Genomic DNA, 20,948 nt, shown 5'->3' with positions numbered 1-20,948 from the left:
ACAACCCACATTATTTTAAAATGGTTTCAGGGCAAACATGTTGTACTTCTTTCATATTAAAAGTTTTAAAGTTATGAGACTCTATTTCATATCTGCAAACCCTCAAATACTGACTATAAACGCCAACTGTTGGCTGTGAAAACATTGTATGCAAGAATTAAAATAAGTCCAGTCCTTTCTATTAAATGTCTGTCTGTTGCATTTCATAAATCAACTTTGTCAATAAACAGAACAAAACAAAACCTGGACACACAATCTCTGTATTCTGAATTTTAATGAAGGCCCAACTGAGGCTCTCATTATCCTTAAAAAGATTTGCACAAGTGCTCTAGTGGAAAATTTGCAGCTCTGAAAAGTTATTATTGGTGATATTTAATTAAAGCACATTATGTATTGTCTTATAGGCAGACCTTTGACATGAAAGTTAACTTAATTTAAAGCAAAACTTTAAAGTAAATTCAAAACAGCTTCACCTCTACCTTTGTAAAATTGTGTGCTACTATCATCAAAGTTAGTTGGTATGGGCCCTTCAAAATAATCCGAGCATTTTAATAGCAGGCCAAACTACAAGTTCCCTTACCTTTTGGAAAACTTCATCTGAAAAGTATTTGTTTGATAAACTCCAACCACCAAAAAAAAGAGATTGATGATAAGATGAAACATGTTTGGAAACAATCTGTAACCTGAAGGCAGATAAAAAGTGGTGAAAGTGTTCATTGTAGTTGGTGATGAAACAACTCATTTCATTTTTAAATGAAAAGTTTGTCTGATCGTTTAAAAAAAAAAAAAAGGGCTATTTTAAATTTCTGTTACAAAAATGAAGTGTCTAAGTTTTTTGCAAAACTTCACACAAAAGAGGTGTTTCTTTTTGTTTCAGTTCTCCACATGAAGAAACGTGGAAAAAAAACTAACATGAAGTTTGAAAACAAACATGAAGCATGAAGACAAATAAAATGGTGGCAAAAGTGTGTTCGTGTTTATTATAAAAAACAGACGACTAATAAACAAAACAAAGTTGTGTTTTCATCTCATTTTAGAAAGATGTAACTAATTTGAGGTCTTTATCTTTCTGCATAAGTTAACATAAACTATTTTTTTTCAATGCACGCCCTGACAAACAGAACTAGAAAACAGATCGATGTGAAGTCAAAACAAGTTTGAAACCAATTTTGTTCTGTGGCAAAGACATGATTTGTAGTTGGTGTTGACCATAAAGCAAACGACCAAAGTAAAGAAAAGAAGTTGTATCTTCACTTTATCTTCAAAATCTTTTTCAGAACAGGCCAGGTTACCGTTTCATAACTAATATGAGTTCCTTACCTTTTTGTATAAGTGATAAGTTGTTCTTATTCATTGTCCTTTTCTCCACAAACGTAATGAAAAGTGGCGACGGGATTGATCTGATGTTAAAACCAGGTTGAAAACAATCTATTGTTGCATGAATACAAGTGAAACATTTGACTTTAGGTTGGTGAGCGCTTCAAGACAAACAACTAATGCAAAGAAACAAAGTTCCACTTTCAGTTCATCTTTCACTTGTCACAAATGTACATACTGTTTTTACAAAATTGCAAATGAAAAGCTTCTTTTTGGTTTGATGATTTCGTTCACTTCTCTACAAGAAAAAAGGGATAAAAAAAATGAATGTGAAGTTTGAAAACAAACTTTTCTCCTGGAGGATAAACACAACTAAAAAAGAAAGAAACATTTTCACTGTAATTCTTCATAAGTAGAAAGTGGGAAAAAAAAGATTTACATGAAGTTAAAACAAGTTGAAAAACAATCCTATCCTGTAGCAAGAAGACAAATAAAAAGTATGACTTCTACAAACATACAAATTCTACAAACTATGGTAAATGTAGGCTACGTTTTGAGTCGAGCTTTACATAAAGACGTTTTCTGTGTCTTGTTTGAAATGTTTGGCTTCCAGTTCACAACAGAAAGATGTTTATAAAGACTTAAAAAGGACCTTACATTGAGTTTAGGAATCTTAAAATGCCCACTAATCTCCGGTTTGGTATCTCGGTCGCTTTTTGTGACAGACAGGCACACCCAAGCCAACCATATCTAAATCACCTCTTGTCGTTGGCTTGCACACGTCAGTGAGCTGCACAACAGTGATTTCTACTGACTTGTCCTAATCAGAAAAGTCCTGTCAGGATATGAGTGAGTGGATAACATCTGACACTGCTATCCAATCCTGTGACCCAAACAGTAATTCTATGGCCACTGCGGAGGCCTCCACTACAAGCATCTTCAAAAACAAGCCTTTGCGCGGGGGCTGGGATGGATAGATGGGGGGTAGGGGCAAAGCTTGTGAATTCCGGAGGGTGGGCTCTTCGGCTTCGGTGGGTGGGGATAGGGCTTGTTGTTGTTTCACTCCTCCAACGTGTTTTTCCTCTCTCCTCATAATAAGGAGTAACCCCTTGAGAAACGTCCTACTGGGGTAGATGTGAGATAAGATGGAAAGTTCTCCACGAAGGTATTATTTTTCAGGCTTGTTGTTGTCGGTGGGCTCCGTGTCCTTGAGCAGCCACAGCTACTCTCCTCTCCAGTGTTCTGTGTCGGTAGACAAAGTCTACAACCTGAACAGGCAGTGAGGCTCGTGGTGGAGTTTAACCTCGGACAAACTTTCACTTTTGTGGGATACATATTGTGAGTTTTTGTTTTGTTTTTTAATTCGTATTTTATGACAGCACCATTAAAGTATGTCTCATTAAGAAAAGTTAGTAACTCTGTGAAATTATTCTTACATTTTAATCACACTGGATTTTTTTTTTAAGGATCACAACCTTTAACTGGAAATAAACTGCTTCGCATTCTTCTTAAGTACTCATTTGCTGTCTTTTCTATCTTTTGTAGTGCAGACGGAAAAAAACAAGACCAAACATTTAGTGTGATTTGCAAGATGAGAACGTAAGCAAGCATTTAATTACCACTTAGTACCTCTTTACAAATATTTCTACAAAAAAACCCAAAACTGTCTAGACAGAGTGACTAATGCCAAAAGACAGATACTCTGATGACAAGTGAAGATCATGACTGACAGTTTTCAGGTTTGTTTTTCTGGGTTTTCCAGTCACATTCCAAAGCTGTGAGTTCAGCTCTCCTCTGGTGCCCACTATGATGCTGGAAGCTAACTGGTTTTGTGTTAGAAACATGAGCTCAGAGACATGTTCATACATGAAAAACCAGATGATCATCTCCATTTTATTTTATACTATTTACGAGTTGTAGTTTCAGCTTGAGGTCGAGAGGATTTATGTTTCTCAGCATGGTTGGTTAGTTGCTATTTCTGTATTAAGGACACTGTTGCATTCAACTGAGATTTAAATCAGACCTTAGATAATATGAATCTTTAAAGGTGCAGATGTTAGTCTGGGGTAAAAGAAGGCAATGGTTCTTTTGTAGTTCCACTTTTATCGGCGTTGTGTTTCCTGTTGATCGGACGTAACCATTTCACTGGTTTTTTTTGTGGTAATAATACACATCTGGATTAATTATTATTTACAAGTTGAGCTGTGTTTTAGAGAGGGGATAATTTGTGGATAGATTTAAGTTGTTGAGTCTGGGTCAAAGTGTTAGTGTCTTTGTGAGACTTTGTGAGCTGGAAACCAACCGACCAACATGTAGTTTAACGTGCATATTTCTACAGGTATTCAGAACAATTAAAGTTTTATGAAACAAAATGCAACAGCCCACATATGACACATTGCTGCATGTCCACATGTTGATGTGGATTTTTTTTTTTTAATTTTTTTTATTTCCAAAGCAAGCAATGCTGTGCAATTAGCAGTTCAACTTCATCATTTGCTTTGTTTCCAATTGCTCGTTCATTATTTCCTTGTTTTTTTCTGTTGCCATGGCCACCCAATTAGCCCACAGGGTTAATCAAAATGTAATTTAATCCCATCTAATCATCTAATCCAATCTCAGTGCATAGCAGCCGTGCAGTATGTAGCTACACCAGCCGCTCTTATGGTGCAGTGTCTCAAAACCACACATTACAAGCTGGACATTGCACTTGATATGATATTCCTATGTACTAATGTATTGTTCCCACAGGCTATTTTGTGCTCACACAACTGGGGGGTGAATGTTTGCTGACGGTCGCAAGTTCGAGTCCCCTCTTCCCTGAAATGGTGAAACAGAAATTAGTTGCAAGAAAGCATGTAATTGACAAAGTCACGTGTTCTCACTACGAGATCGGGCACAGCCAGCACGAGAGAGAGAGAGAGAGAGAGAGAGTGTGTGTGAGAGAGAGAGAGAGAGAGAGAGAGAGTGTGTGTGTGAGAGAGAGAGAGAGAGTGTGAGAGAGGGAGAGGGGCAGCGAGAGAGGGAGAGCAGTACAGTGGTGGTGTGAGTGAGGAGGGGATTGAAGGGAAGAGAGAAAGACATGACAAAAATATCAAAAGGCAGAAAGCACGCCGTACCATGCGAGCTCAATTGGTGACCGATGGGATCGAGGATGTCGGATTAATGGTGACTACCGCAGCCCGTTTTCGCAGAGGAAGCTTCTCTATTGCAACTTGGGCGCAGAGGGTCCGCGGGGAAACATGGCCGAAGGTTATTCTGCAATTATTTTCTATTTTCTGCTCTTAGTTTTTCCTCCCTGTCGGCTCGCGCGAAAAGGCAGGGGAGGCAAGGTGCAACGTGATTATTGTTCCAGATCTCCAAACCTGAGCCGCCCTGCCGAGCACCGTATCTGACCGTGTTTCGCTGCATTAAGATCCATGCATTGTTAGAGCGTATATGTTATTCTGCCCACTCGGAAAGCTCGAGGAACCATGTGTACACCTGCCTTCTTCCTCCCTCTACAGCCTGCAACCCCACAGCAGGAGCGGGCTGTGGATACACAATCAAAATCCTCCACAAGTTACAGGACCGAGCGTGCCTGTGCACGAATCAGAGGCAATCATCTGTCATGGAGGAGCAAACAACTTTTTGGAGGAATATCTGCGTTGACGCATACCGGGTCACATCACCATGCGCCCCTGGTCGCTTATGTGCTGTGTAAAACAGTAGAGTAGGAAATTTCTACCGGCCCTGAACTTCACATAGCCTGTATTTGTAAGTTGGGGGGATTCCCCCCACGCTTCTTCAAGAAGTTTTTACGCAACAGAGCCCCATTAAACTTCTATAAACCGGAATGCGCGCAGGGGAAATGCTATCCTGTGCTGTCTCTCTGCGCCTCCAATTTGTTCTAACTTTCTCCTTGTGTGCCCGCTGGTTTCAGGAGGGCCGGGTAAAGGTGGCGGAGAAGACCGCGCCAAGTCCACCGAGCAGGAGGACCGGACTCGATCTCAGATCCTGTCGGGATCAGGCTTCTGCAAATGGTTCAACGTCCGGATGGGCTTTGGATTTATCTCAATGACCAACAGCGAAGGGAGCCCAGTCGACCCCCCTCTGGATGTTTTCGTCCACCAAGTAAGTTGATGCCAGAAAACACAAACCACCGAGGAATAAACATCTGCTTTGTGATGGTGTGGTGCGCATCGGCCTCATCCGGATTTGCTTTTCTAAAGCTTGAAAATGCGACGAATGATCGATTAGTTTCATTTCCTCTGCCAAGAATTTCACTGTAAGGCTACTTCAGATCCCATCTTGATGCCCGCAGGCGCCTTTATTTCTTCTCAGAGAGCCACTCGGTAGCTGCATTGTATCATCCGGATGTTTTGCATTGCCCAACATGTTACTGTGTAATCACACGTTGTCCACGGGCTTAAAAAGAAGAAGAAAGAAAGAAGCACGTTAAGTTTGCTCTTGAAGCCACATGCATCCAGCGTCCCCCTCCCTGCGCTCTGCTCGGCTCGGCTCGGCTCGGCTCGGCTCTGGGAAGGGAAGGGAAGACATGTCGTGTGGCTATGACACGGGTAGTTTCACACTTGGACAGTAGAACTTGCTTGATATCCAGCCAGCTAACATGTCGGAAAGCATGTTTTTAAAAAAGTCTAACTTTGCCCACTCTCTCTGGCTCATAGTCCTGCTTTTTGTTGTTGTTGTTGTTGTTGTTGTTGTTGTTGTTGCTCCATGCTGCTGTTTGTCGGGAGGCTTTGAAACGTAACGTGCAGTTTATTGAAACACAACATCCTCTTCCATTTACACTCACTTTGTGACGTGAAGCCTGGCCTGCTCTCCACCGCATGCACTGTTGATTTATTGTGCACGGAGTTCATTTCAGAGGCCTTGTTTTTCGACTTGTACAGCAAACAAAAGAGGAGTGGAGTCCTTCCTTCTTTCAGCTCCTCTTCCCCCGTTAAATCGCCCCTTTTACGGTCTTATAACTTGGCTTTAAAATACTCGGTGAGGAAGGACAGAGGATGAGGAGAGGCACTTTCGCCATTTCATTTGACACCCTCTCCTAGAAGTGTCTCTGCTGTGGACTCACGGGATGTTGTGCTGAACTGGTGGGAAGGTGGAGTGTAGCTTGGGGTCAGATGTTAGCAGTGATGTATTTATGAGTAAAAATAGATTGCTCCACTGGTTATTATCAGGCCTATTATTGAGACATACTAATTATGGTTTGACAAAGGCATTAGTTTAGCCAATTTTAGTGAAACTTAAAACACTTAGATGGGAGGATTTAAAAAAACAAAAAGAAAAACAGTTGCATGCCAGTCTGGAAATCGAAAGTGGGACCACACTTTTGCAGTTTGCTAAGGAAAAAAAAGCAGGTTTTTCAACCTGTGACTGTTGTTCACCAGTGGTACAGTGTACTGGGATGAATCTGCCTTTCTGCTGCAGTGTTTAATATCTCCCTGTGAGTTCATCTACATTCACCTCAACTCATTTTGTTCCGTTAAAAATATATTTTAAAATGTCCTCAACGTCTAATTCATAAAATGTTTATTATTCATATATCTTGATAATAATAACAATAATGTTAGAAAAAATATTTCAGGTGAATGATGTTTAAACAATATGTTGACCTTTAGCTCCATATATCTCCATTGTCTTGGCGTGGGTGTACATAATCATGTGTACATGAAATAACATACAAAATGTTGTCAGCCTTTATAAGCATGTGGATCCAGTTTTTGATGTGCATACTGCTGCATACATTCAGAACAAGCAGAGGCTCGTGAAAGGGAATCACTGCAGCACAACGTTATCAGATTTTGATTGATACTTTCACATTGTGACTCTCATCGTCTGAATGCACCCCATCTACCCATGCACTCCAGGCTCCGTGTGTTCCCTGCTGGCCAGAGAGGTTTTTAGAGGTGGATCAGGCCAGCCATAGTAAAGGAAAGTGTGGTCTGGGGAAACAGCCTTAAGAGCTGAACAGAAGTCAAATAAACACAGTCTGTCTCATCAGTTTGTGAACTATGGCGCAGGGCAGGTTTGTACCATGTATAGCTGCTTTCTGTGGGAATATTTTGTAGATCAGAGAAGCTTAAGAGGTCTCCGTAATCTGATAATACAGGTGTAGAGATAAAAATGCAAGTAGAACCTGTCAGATCTGCTGGGGAACAATTTTTAAATATATAAAAAAAAAAAAAAAAAAAATGCAAATTCTTCCTAAAATACCTCAGAGGTAAATTAACCAGCACACAATAAATCCTATGTTTACACTTGTACATTTCCCTCCCAGTGGGTACAGATATGTGTTTACAATAATACAACTGTCATTTAGCACGCAGGAAGGACAATATGCATGCATAAGCACATCGTCGTATTGAATGCAAAACACCCCAGTCCTTTGCAAGGATTCGTATTCATCTATACACTCTCATTAAATCAGACTCATTTTCTCTGCTCCTCCCTCTCTTTCTCTCTGCTAGCAGCCTGAAGCCATTTGGATATACTGATGCTATCTCCAGGTGTATGGTAAATGTTCAAATTTGGGTATGTGGAATTAAAATTGGGCTTGTGTAATATACTGCCTCAGTATCTGAAATCTGTATTTTATAAAAAGAATAAATCTGTGGGTATGCAAATATTTCAAATCAAGGACATGCTAACAAGCAGGCCTACTTAAAGAGTAGACTGTTATTAGACAAGCTGCTGAATGAGAGAGTTTGACTTGACACAAAGGTCATGCGACATTTTCTGTATTTATGGTACAAGCTTGGCTCTCAGTGAATGTTAAAAAAGAAGAAAAAAAAACGTGGAAAGATTGCAGATTTATTTCTGCACAACAGTGGCCCTATGCAAGAGAGAGAGAGAGAGAGAAGCTGAGGTAAGAACGATGGGGAGGGGAAGAGGGGAGCATGAGGACAGGAGGAAGGGGGGAGAGAGGAGGAGTTTCCCTAGGAGAGGGAAAGAGGAGGGATGTGGGAAAAATAAGTGTGGGTGAGGGGTGGTGGGGTCGGGGAGGGGGGGGGGGTGCGAGTGGTAGTCGAGGAGGAAAACATGAGTGAGAGGTTGGAAAAAGACGAGTGAGTGGAGGAGCGGGAGGTAAGAGAGGGAGGGAGGGTGAGAGTGTGAGTCAGTGAGAGGTTTCCCCGCCCGACCACGAGCTCTCTTCCTGGGAGGCCTCTTCATCGGCTCCTATCTGATCACTTCCTTCTGGGAAAGCAAGAGTGTGAAAGAGTAATTAAGCATCTTCGCTTCCTGATGCCTCCTCTGCTCAACGATTCCACACACGGGCTGTTTCATTATCTGTTTGTCAACCGCTTCTCTACCTGGACTCCGTGTTTTTCAGTGTGTGTGTGTGTGTGTGTGTGTGTGTGTGTGTGTGTGTGTGTGTGTGTGTGTGTGCGTGCGCGTGCGTGTGCGTGTGCGTGCGCGGGAGTTCCTGCTGGGACATGGGGGGTGTTCTCTCCTCGGGCATTCTTTAAAAAGAGGAATTTCTTTAAAGACAAAAAGGCAGGAGGGTTGGGTGGGGTGAAGGGGTGTGTGGCGGTGAGGTGGGGGGCTGCATGCCCTTTGTCGGTAATCAGTTTGAAATGTTGAACAGTTTGCTGCTGCTATTCTCCTGAAACCCCCAGTGTGTGTGTTCAATTTATGGAGCCCCCGTGAGTATGTGCATGTGTGTGTGGTTCTTACTTTCGGCTCACAACGACCAGGTTGTTGATGTCTGCATGTGAGACCGTTGTAAGATGTTTTAGGTTTTTGAGTGTGCGTGCGTGCACGCTGGAGAGAGTGTGTGTGTTTTGTGTAGTGAGGTTAAAGTGGGCCCCTAGTGAGATTAACCTCTGGTCCGTGTCACCGTTTGGCATGCAGGCCCCACCCATCTCTGCCTCCAGATAGCCAGTATCAGGCTTTGTGTCTCCTGCAGGCACACTACCCCCCTCCCCCCCACCCCCTCAACACACCACCACCACCACCACCACCAACCCACCCTGCTCTTCTGTACATCAAAAAAGGCAAAAGAAGAAGAAAGACTAGTCATGTGACTTCCTTTTGAGGAGCGGCCCACATACAGCGGAGATGATTGGTAATTGGAAAGGTGGCGGAGGAGAAAACAGAGCCGGGCTACAAACAGCCACAGTTCACTTAAAATACAAAGAGAGCACTTCAGCTGGTCATGTGGGTAAAAGCTGATTGTTGAGCAGGTTTGCAACTATGACATTTCATTTATCTAATTAAAAAAATCTTAACAGACTGAACGATTTTTTTTCCCTTCACTTTAAAATGTCAGCTTTTTTTTGCTGTTAAATTTTTCGTAAGATTAAAGACATTTTTGATCTTGTACTTTAAGACACACATTTTAACAGAATATGTAAGACTTCAATTTGTGAGTCTTTTCATTATAAATTAAATAGCAGATTGTTTTTTTTTTTTTTATATATTAGGGATTTGTCTTTAAAATGTAAGAAAACTTAAAAAAAAAAAAAAAAAAAAAAAATTCCCACAGCCCAAAAAAAAAGACATTCAGATTTTTTAATATATTTTAATCTGTTCTGCAGTCAAAAACTCAAAGAATTTCAGTTTATTGTCACATGACAAAGATAAGCCAAATTTTCAAGGCAGAATTTTGCTTGTGAAATGACTGAAAAATTTGACTATCAAAAAAGACAAACCAATTATCAACCAAGTGTGTAATTTTTTAAAAGGATGAAGAAAAAAATAAATTTTAAAACAACAGAGCTACACAGTAAATATCAAAATATGTATAACAATGTTTGAAAGTTTACTCTTAAGTGATTTATGTCTTAGTGTCTGAACTACATCAGTAATGTGTTTGGAATTGAGATCATCTGAAGTAAAACTCCATTGAAGGGCAAGAAAAAAGAAAAATATACATTTATATAAACCTTTCTCAAATAATAAGTTACTGCAAAGTCTCAAATAAGAAGATGAGTTCTGAAGATTAGATCTGCAATGGCAAAGACAATAACTAAAATCACTGGAAGTACTTTTGATCACATTTTGTTTATTCCTCTCTTTGTACAAATGCCACAATTAAGCAAACCTCAGCTAATAACCGTCATCCCACACGTGTCATGTTTGATATATATCACAAGCTGATTCATTTGCTTGGTTGGTTGACTTCATTGCCAAAACATACAAAGAAGAAAACAGCTGCTGGTTTTGTGGCTCCGCAAATTCATTTTACTGTAACAAAATCAATTATGTAATGGTTTTCACTTCAAACCATGCGCAATTATATTATTGTACAAGTTCAGCTTGGTATTTTAAAAGATGTGTGTCAATCATATAAATTTAGTAAAGGTGTATTGTATAATTGTTTGATATAAAAAATTGCTCATCTCAAAACGGATGTAAAAACCCTTTGTTTATATTATTTCTAAGTCCGTTTTTTTTTTTAATAGTCATTCTGTATTTGACATTTCATATTTCTTTGGTGTCACTTCTTCAAATGGTTCAAAGTGAATGTTTGGAATCTTTTCTAATAGGTGCAGTTATTAGCGGGCTGTGTGTTTTATCACCAGTCACCTCAGTGAGGTTCATTTCCCCTCTCATGCTGATAAATGTAGCAAGATGATCTAGTGCTTCCTCCCCCAGATCAAATATTTGCCCCAGTCATAATCGGGGGTGTGGGATGTTGTTAATTTGAGGCAGGGGAAACATGAAGGCTTTTAAGTGTTTGATGGGGGTTGGGCAGGGTTCAAGGGTCAGGGCCACTAATGACAACGTGTTGAGGAGGGCTGGGGTGTCAGCGTCATAAGAGCGGCTCTGTTGGTGGTTTTCACTGGCATGTTTGTGTGTGTTTTTTTTCTTCTCTCCTTCACTCAGCTTTCTCACTCCTTTTCTCTCCTCTTTCTTCTTTAGTTTATATACGTCCTGTTGGGTTATGTCCATCTGAGCTGATCTGGCCCAGCTTTGTCCACTTAGCATTTCCTGTGTATAAAAAGCTACTTAATGGCAACACGCCACATGGTGACCACCATCTCCCTAACGCTCACTCCCTTTTCCTTTTAAATACGAGCGTGATCCAGTGCACTGCTCTGCCTGGGCCACCTCTGATTTAAAGCATCCCATAATTAGCCATTCCATAGCCGGTGGTCGCCACGGAGAGAGGCTGCTGGAGGATGGTGGGTCTCCTCTCTCTGCTTCCCCATCCCCTCACGTTACAGCTTCCTGTATTGATTGCTGGGTCTGGTGATGACGAGGGCCGGCTGATGAAAAGGAGGGCTATTTCTATCCAGGATGTCAGATTCCGTATTGATCGCTGGCTCCTTCCTACACACACACACACACACACACACACACACACACACACACACACACACACACACACACACACACACACACACACACACGTAGCACTATAGGAAGATATTTATTACGCATAAGGAAGCTTGTAAGCGTAATTCAGCCCTTTCAGAGTATGTTGGTATCCATTTTGTTGGATTGGTTTCTTCAGGTTTGAGGATGACAGCAGCTGCTGGTCGCTCTGAATTGAAGCCTGGTGTGGTCTTCCAGTTAGGCAAGGGGTGGTGCTGGGACGGTTATACCACTGACCCCAGGATTTCTGCTGCTGACCTGTGGGGTTCCTGATCAAATGGGGGTTTTGTTCCTGGCCTCCCCCCCCAAGTCCAGCCACTGATCAGGAGTTGCTCCTCCATTGGAGCTGAACAGAATGCGCTGGAGGCATTTCCATGAACCCCCCCTTCCTCCAGATTCCCTCCTTTATCCACCTCCCTGCGCTAGGCCACTCCCCCATTTTGTGTTCTCCCTCTCTCTGTTTCTCTCACATGTTCTCCTTGACGTTCTCTCATTCTCTCTCCCGAGCCCTTTCCTGCCCTTTCCTGACCTCTTTGCATAAACTGAAACGGGTCAGGACACCCGCCAGGTCACTCGAGAGGACGGGACTCAGGTTACAGGTTCTGATTTGTGATTTGTGATTTTTTTTTTTTTTTTTTTTTTTTTTTTGTACACACACACACACACACACACACACACACACACACACACACACACACACACACACACACACACACACACACACACACACACGTATGTAAATCCACATGCTGCGTTTTATTACGTAATTGTGGAGACTTGGCTGTTGCAAGTGCATGCTTCAGATCTCATCCGAGGCATGAGCACAAGTATGATACCACATCCTATGGAGGAGATTGGTGTATGTGTGTGTGTGTTTTCCTGCATTTCTGCAGAACAAAAGAGGTTGTGTGGTTTCCTCACTGGTGCATTGTGGGAATTGAGGGGGTTGGAGAGCGGGTAGAGAGCTGAGACAAACCACTCAACTTTGACCTGGAGAGACAAGCTGCTTGTGGACTGACAGGAGAGGAAGAGCAAGGGCTTGTTCCTCAGTCTAGAGACCAGCTGATGATTATTCATCATTATTCAGAATACATTGTGTTTGCTGGGGGATGGGCACAACACCTTTTGTTTGCTTTCTATTGTTTTCTGCAGAAAAATTGCCTTTCCGTCATTTGGATGGTCAAATGAATGATGGTAATCACAAAATCAATTGGTTTTATAATTTGAACGATCTGAGTTCAGAGCCGTTGTTTATTATGGCAGGTTCGATGTGCGCATGTCCTAGAAGCTTTGGTAGAGACATGAAGGACTTTATGATTATTGAATCTCAGAATTTGTTGTTTTGCGGTACAGCCACGATTGTTTTCAGTTGCATGAAGCCACATGAGCTCAGTTTGTGACGCACCTTGGCGTCCCTTCCGTTTCATTCCCTCTCCTACATCTGTGGCGCAAAATCGTTCTTCTCACCCATTTCCATTCTCCGAGCCTGGTCCATTCCTCAAAGCCAAATCCAATACCTGGATGCCCAAAATGGACCAGTCCTCCGTCAGCAGTCGGCTAGAAGCGACGCGGCCTTGGCTGTAACCGTCAGTCACTGCAGGGGCAGAATCAGAAAGAGATGGAGAGGGAGATAATCAATAAATACATTTTTGGTGAATTATTTGGTATTGAATATTTTAACAGTGCTTTTTCCCTTTCCTATAAATTGTGGAAATGTAAAATGTGGAAAAAAGTAGCAAGAATTGGTTTACAGAAGTTTAATATTAAGGCCCAGTTCATGTTTTGTGGGGATTAAACTGAAAATCGACTCTATTTATTTATTTATTCATTTACTGTTACATTTATTTAAATCTTTAAAATTTTAAGCACACTTTTTTCTTATAACTACTTCCATTGATCCTGTATAAAATCTGTGGAGTATCTTTTGATTTTGAAACAATTCAGACACTAACAATATTAAGATTTACTTGTGATACCTTGTTGTTTGTGAAGTCATTTTCTAAAAAATAAATATTAAAATTTAAAAGTCAAATACATGAATTTAAAAAGAATGAAAATAAGGCAATTTCAGGCCAGTGTATATATTTGTGGTTGCAGTTAAAAGATTTTTTTTTTTAGAGTTCTGTCCATGAGTTCCGTCTATTTCTTGGCCTTTTAAAATAAAGATTTTTAGTCCAGATATACCAGTTCTCACGATAGCAACAACACAGAACTGTAATAACCTGCTATTTTCTCTCAAATGAAAAGTATTTTTATTTAAGTTTTTACGTATTAAGTTTGTCTTCCATATAAATATAACTTTAACTTTAAATATAACTTTTTAGATCAAGTTAAAGGAAGAAAGCTCACTTAAATAATTAACTCATCTAAGTTTTTTACAAACATTTAAAAATGGAATTGCATGAAATATTTTTTTAATTTTTTTTAATATAAATTAAAGACATTTTGGTTAATTTGGTATTGACAACTTGTTAAAGAAATCAAACTGAATGTTGTCATGTTGTCAAGCACACCATTTGTCAACTGAATTTTAAGAAGTGGACACAATTATTTTGATGACACATTATTACTCTTTTATTTTTAATTAGCTTTTTTTTTTAATTACTAAATTAAGTTTAGAGGATAAAAGGCTTATAAATGAAACAAGATTTCAGTATGTTTTTTAAGTTTCTTCTCAACAGACTTGTTTGCCAGAAGTAAAACCACTATTAAAATTTCCAATTTCCAATAAATCCCCATTGTATCCCAATCATCCCCTTTTCTCTTTATCACTTTAGAGAGTGGTAGTCAGATAGATACCCATTAGTGAATCCAAACACTATTCTCAGTTTGTAATTAATTACCACATCTTCTGTCACTTTCCCATTTTTTCACTGCTATACATTACCACTTTTAATCTCTTCCATATTCATTTATAGCTACAAAACACCGATAGAAAGCATATTTAGCTTTCTGTAACTGCAGTCGTTACAGAAAAATCCCTGCTGCTGAGCACATTTTCTCCTTGCTCTATAGTTTCACATTTGATTCCCTCTGATCATTTGTTCCTTTCTGTGTCTCCTACACATCTGTCTTTACAGCAGGCGCTGCTTTTATAGACAGACTGTTATTTATAGGTCTTGATGTATAGTAGGTAGTAGGTTTGCTCTGCACACTGCGTGCCCGTGTGGGTGTGTGTGTTTACGTGTGCCGAGATCTGCAGGGCTCGCTGCGATTCATGAAGGTCGTGGATACAGTGCCTGACAGCCCGTCCGTTCTCTGCAACCAACGAGACATAAATCATTGTCCAGTGGTTACGTAGTACCTAAATCAATAATTCTGATCATGCAGATAAGATGGATGGTGGATGTGTTGAGCGAAAATGATTGCACGAATGCAGCTCTCTTGTCTTCTCGCCCTGCAGAGGGAATAGGAAGTGGTGTCTCTGCGAAAAGTAGATAAAGCGCGTAGACCAAGGACACTGTGAGATAAGTCCCTCTGAGCACAAACCGTCATGGCAGTTGGTGCAAACCACATACAGTCAATCCACCATGTTTGAAATAAGGTCTTTGTCTTTCTGTGTTCATTGTGCGCTCCTGGATGTTGTGTTTGCCTCATGCAGTTAACTTTCCAGTGTTAATAAGCGTTGGCTCTTCTGTGACAGTTATTTGGATTTGGAAATTGTTGATTGGAGGGCTGTTTGTTTGTTCTCAGGTCATGGGAATATCTCCAGCAACTGTTCAGTATTTTTCTGTTAAAGTCAACGTGGTGGATATGGACTGGCATTAATGCTGTCTGGACAGACAGTAGAATGAAGGCATTAAATTCAGTCCTTTCAATGAAAAATTACATTTTCTGCTCCAGACAGCTCCTCTCTTTACCTTTCACTTGCATACTAAAGACCATCAAAGACGAATAGTCGTCGTCAGTTCACTTATTCAAGGTTAGAAAATACCCAGTAGAACCAGCAAAGGTAAACTGCATCCCGATATAAAAGTGACATTATGGAGATGTTTTAATTACCTTTAATGGACTTACATATTATCCAGCTTTATTCAGGGTATATGGATGTCAAACATAATTTAAATGACTCAGATATACATTTTCCTACTACAGCATACAAACCCTGAAAGAATTATTTTTAATACTGTATTCCTTAGATTAACATCTGTTAACCTCAGGGGAATAGATGTAAGTTTATTCTTTGATATTGAAATACCAGCATTTTTGGGTAACATAAGCACTAACTTATATCTTACTTTTAGTTTATAACACACCGGGCACATCCCACTTAAGTACAGACCCTTGTGTATTGCATTGAGCTATAAGCATCTGCCACTTTTAAATGCATAATTGCTTTTATCTCCCAACAGAGCAAACTTGTGATGGAGGGTTTCCGCAGCTTAAAGGAGGGTGAGCAGGTGGAGTTCACCTATAAGAAGTCCTCTAAGGGCCTTGAGTCCCTGCGGGTGACTGGACCTGGTGGGGGACCCTGTGCAGGCAGTGAGAGGAGACCCAAAGGGAAGGTCCCACTCCAGAAACGCAAACCAAAGGGAGACCGGTGAGTAACATACAAATGTTATCATATGTTCTGCGCCTTCATGAATGTGATGATACATAAGCATGCAAGATGTGCATACATCTTACCGGCCCAGGTTTGCTTCAACAAAACCTGAAAATGATTGTTTGTAGCTTGCATCCAGAAAACAGATATGCAGAGTTGTAAAAGGAAACATCTTGTATGTACATCTCACCACAGCGAGCGTTTTCTGAGTGGGCTGAGATTATAGATTAAATCTATTCAATCTGCCTCAGTACATGCCTGTTGCTATGGTTATTGTGCACCATAATAAGGCATCGAATAGGGCACTTTGCCAGCCATAGCTGCTATTTTAAATCAATTTGCCAGCTTTTACATTAGAGACGGTAATAGCACAGGGGTAGATTGGATTTATATGCATCTCAATGCGGCAGTAGCTCAATCAATTGTTTTGTCCTCAGTTAAATCCTGAAGGGTGCTTTGCTAAAATCTGTCAGAGGGAGCCATATGGAGCTCCTTGAAAACGCCTGGTGGTTTAAGCAGAGGAGGCTGAGTTGCTTGTCCTCCTACTGAAAGAGAATGCCTTCACTTGATGGCAGCAAACCCTGCCAGGTAGAGGCGAGTAAATACTGCATCTGTTGTAGGAGGGCATCACATGACTTCAAGGCTACATTTACATAAGAAAGTCCAGCTCTGCCACTCTTTATGTTGCTGCATCATAGCGGCTTCAGTGGTGCGATGCTGGGCGATCCACTTTTTTAAAGGATAAAAAGAAAAGCTTTTGTTTGAAAGGGAGAAACAGTATCTGAGACAGGGCTCCCTGATTGGTTTACAGAGCTGAATAATTCAGTTTAGTTGGGATAATTGATCCAGTGTTAGGTCAAGTGTCTACCTTATACTAAGGTGGTAGCGAGGCCGTATTGGATTCAGAGATGGCCGGTAGTGTGTGATGTCATCTGTCTTTGTGGGCTCAGTGTAAGAAGCTCCAGTGGCAGTTACGCTGCCCTGACCCCTGCTGGTTTCTCTGCTACACAACCATGCAGTCCGTTCTTTACACTAATGCTCCTTAAATCACAGCTCTGTCATGTCCAGTCAAAGAACAGTATAAAGGTGGTTCAGTGGTTGTGGAATTTATTTTTGAAAGCAGTGCATTTTGGAGAAAACAATTGAGCAGAGAATTAGGCTAGGTCTTTCTCATCAGTTGTTTGCCAAGACTTGATGCATTTTTTTTTGATTGATGAGGCACTCAGCTCTAACCATTTCCTTCCCCCAAAATAATGATTCCCAAATAAAATTCCCTTCAAGCAAGTTAGACTAAAACAGTGCTAAATGGGCTGTTTTAGCAACATGTTATTTCAGACATATTTTCAGACATTTGTCTTCCCGAGGGTGGTTTCCTGTTTTATACAGTGTAGTTCATCAATTAGTCACACATTTATTAATTTGTAAATTACCACTAATCCGTAACCAAGACAATAACATTTCCAAAAAAGGTTTTACAGAAAACAATATTTAATTATAATTGATATAAAAGCTAAAAATTAGATACCGTTTTTGTAACGTGTTAATGATTTCTAAGATTGCACAATTCCCGTTGCTGAGAAAATTTGAACTGCATTTCAGTGTCGTTTTCTGTTTATCTCTATATAGTTTCAAGCCTTTGAATAAGATTAGCTGAAATTAAACTGTGTTCCTTAAACTCAGCCACTGTATAATGTAAGACATCTAAGGATTTTGAATGTAATTTAGACATTTTTTAATTAGCTCTTACCAAATTAACTTTAAACTTTTACTCTCAAATACATTAATGGAGGTTAATTTTTCCCAGATGGAAACAGAAATAATATATACAAATAATTGTTTGTTATGGCTCCATAAATGGATTTAAAGCTCGTTAATGTAGTTAGTTGTGTGAATCCATGTTATAAGGGCACTTGACTAAAAACATCTTAAATCTTTTTGGAAGTCTTTCCTTTTAATTTGACAGATTTCACTGGTATGATTAATACGCTGTTCTTTATTATATTCTTGATTATTCTTTTACTAAATAAATAGTCTAACACAGTAAAAACACAGCTAAGGTACATTCCTGGTTTATAAGAAACATGGCTCATTAAATTATTTTAGTAATTTAAACACCCTGGCTGTTCATTTATTGGGTGTAAAGGATGGATGTTAAATTGAGATAATTTTGCTCCAGAAGATAGAAACCCACTTCTGTGAAAAAATAACATCGGTCATAATTATTTTTATTACTAAGTGGAAACAATTTGCAGCCTGGTTCATTGTTTCGATTTTTATTTTGTTAACTGGCTGTCAGTTTGGAAGCAACTTAAATTCCCATAAAGTGAGCAATTGTTTCATGATAATGAGCTTCTGAAAGACAGTGACGCGTTTCACCGATAAGGCAGAAATTCACTTCAAAAAAAGTCAATGTGTCCCGTGTTTTAGACTTTTGTACCAAAAAGGGTATTAAGTTTTGGACACCAGAAAAAAAAGAAAAGAAAAAAGACTGAAGCATGACAGTGACTTGACTTGTCCAGTGTATCAAGCTTTAAAAAAAGAGCCCTGACAAGATCAGAAGAACTGATTTGATGTCGTGCCAAACAAACTGTTGGCAATGTGACAGGCTGAACTTTTTGTCACTTTTGCCCTCTCATTTTTCATAGTTGCTCTTTCAGCACTCGTGCTTTTTGTCAAATTTAATAGCATATGTTGTTTGGCATCCCACAGAGTGGCCCTCATGTTTGATCCAGAGCGGTGTCATACTCCCATCTAGTGGTGAACTGTGGTTGGAGCAGATATTTCAGCTCTGTCGTGCCGATGTTTGATAAATGTTAGAAATTACAGTTAGGCTGCATTTTTCAGCAAAAAGTTTGAGGTTTATTTAAAACTACAAAGTTTTTGTATTCCGTTTCATTAAACAAGGGAATCGTCTGATGAGGGTCTGTTGCCGTCAGAATTTTTTTCATCACCCTGTTTCGTCTTCCCTCTCATCTGCAGCTGTTATAACTGTGGAGGTCTGGATCATCATGCCAAGGAATGTGGCCTGCCCCCCCAGCCAAAGAAATGCCACTACTGCCAGAGCATCACGCACATGGTGGCTCAGTGTCCCCACAAGGCGCTGGCGCCCGCCTCAGGCTCTCAGGACCAACATGCGTCTACCTCGGCCTCCAGCCCGGGGACCGGGCCCTACCTCTGCCTCCCAGAGGAAGAGGAGCGCTCCGGCTCGTCTCCCCTGGAGGGCTCCTCCTCGTCCCCCGAGGAGCCTCACACACACCGCGGCTCCCGGACCCAGAGGTGGAGGAAATCCTGAAAATAGTCCACAGAGGTGAATCTTTCACCGCTAACCTCGGACCGTCATGTCTCCCCTCAATCAAGGTTACCTGAAGCCCCCCCTCATCTACCTCACACCTGTGAAAAAAATGGGAGGTCTTTATTTCTTTACTTTTATTTTATTTGTTTTTGATTTTTCTAACCAGCGCAGCTATGGCAACGATCAACGGGGTACGGACGTGCATGAATGTGTGTGACTGACTTGCAGTCATCTGGTGCAGCTATGGCAACCACCGCTGGAATGGTGACTGTTTCTCTTGTTTCAATCTGTGCAGCTCAAGAGCGAAACAACGTGGTATGAGTCGAGGTTTGACGACTGTTTTCCCCCCTTTGTTCCCCTTGGACCTAAGTGTTGGCCATTTCGAAGGCTTTTTCTCTCCACATGTTGCCGATTTAAAGCCACAAAGTGATATCCTGTAGGCCTAATCATTCCCAATAATCGCCACGCATCCTTTTAGCACACACGGTAGCTCATTTTAAGAAGGATTAAAAGAAGACTTTTAAAAGCTTGAGACCCTCTGAGCGATAATCCAGACCCGAAGGACTGTTAGCTTGCCTTCTAAAGATCTTAAGGGAAACTTCATGGATTGCAGAGGGAATTTTTAAAAAGACAGTGAGCTGCTAGAATACGCTCTCTATAATTTTACACTCAACACATACCTCTTACATGAAATAGACTGGACCAACTGATTGTCAAAAGTGCGAGCATGTGCAAGAGTGAGAGAAAACGAGGAAGTGTGTACTTGTACTGTGTGTTGCGGATGCTCCGAAAGAAAGCAAAACTGTCAGACCGGAGCGCCTCTTTTTCAGTTGTGAGTCAACTCTATTAACCCCTCTGTTTCCTATTATCCTAGATAGACACGTTTTATGTAAGACATCGTATAATCCATCGAGATGATAGTTTAGTTTCAAAATATTGAATCAATCATTAGACTCCCAGTTTGGTTGTTGCATAATTAGTTGAAAATAACATTACAATTTATAAATCATAGTACACGTCACTAATATATATGTAAAGTTGCAAGATATAATTGAAATTCTATTAACTTTAAGTAATGCATATATAAGGAATTAGCTCTGACGTAGGTGCATAGCCCTGTATATTGCACGAGATGCTTTGTTGGTGTGTGAAAACTCTCTCTCTCTATTTAACCGTTTTCATTCACGACAAGTCACCCTGAATTTTTTTTAACATTTTAACTCCATGCCTTCTCTTAGACGTTTGCCCAAATACTCAGTAATCATCTCTGACACAGCACAAAGACTCTTTTTATTCCAGGTGCAGTATCGGACCATTACAATATCATCATAGCTGCTTTACTTTACTTCATAATACCTCACCAATTCTTCTTTTCTGAAATGAATGTCAAGCTGTTTGCTCTCCCAGCTGTGTTACATTAAGATCGGACCACCTGTTTCCTCTTCCATCTGTGCCTACCATTTTGTTAGTAAGCAC

The 20,948-nt window shown here is 40.5% G+C and overlaps 1 protein-coding gene across 1 annotated transcript; it reads left to right on the top strand.

The window, feature by feature from the left end:
• Positions 1-4,359: 4,359 nt before the first annotated feature.
• On the top strand, positions 4,360-20,508 carry lin28b (lin-28 homolog B (C. elegans)). Its single transcript, XM_069158111.1, has 4 exons — positions 4,360-4,566; positions 5,237-5,427; positions 15,990-16,177; positions 19,160-20,508. Exons 1-4 carry the CDS (start codon positions 4,557-4,559, stop codon positions 19,470-19,472), a joined length of 702 nt encoding a protein of 233 aa, XP_069014212.1. The 5' UTR covers positions 4,360-4,556; the 3' UTR covers positions 19,473-20,508.
• Positions 20,509-20,948: the final 440 nt, after the last annotated feature.

The sequence above is a fragment of the Embiotoca jacksoni genome, unplaced genomic scaffold (genome assembly GCF_022577435.1).
Source record: "Embiotoca jacksoni isolate LCO1_2020_lvr unplaced genomic scaffold, fEmbJac1.0.p SCAF_23, whole genome shotgun sequence".
NCBI lineage: Eukaryota > Metazoa > Chordata > Actinopteri > Embiotocidae > Embiotoca > Embiotoca jacksoni.
This window is presented reverse-complemented; position numbering and strand designations above follow the sequence as displayed.

Bases quoted from the DNA above. Each gene is read 5' to 3' on its own strand.
- lin28b (XM_069158111.1), top strand. The intron at 5,428-15,989 runs GTAAGTTGATGC...ATCTCCCAACAG, and splicing joins TGGATGTTTTCGTCCACCAA to AGCAAACTTGTGATGGAGGG. The intron at 16,178-19,159 runs GTGAGTAACATA...TCTCATCTGCAG, and splicing joins CGCAAACCAAAGGGAGACCG to CTGTTATAACTGTGGAGGTC.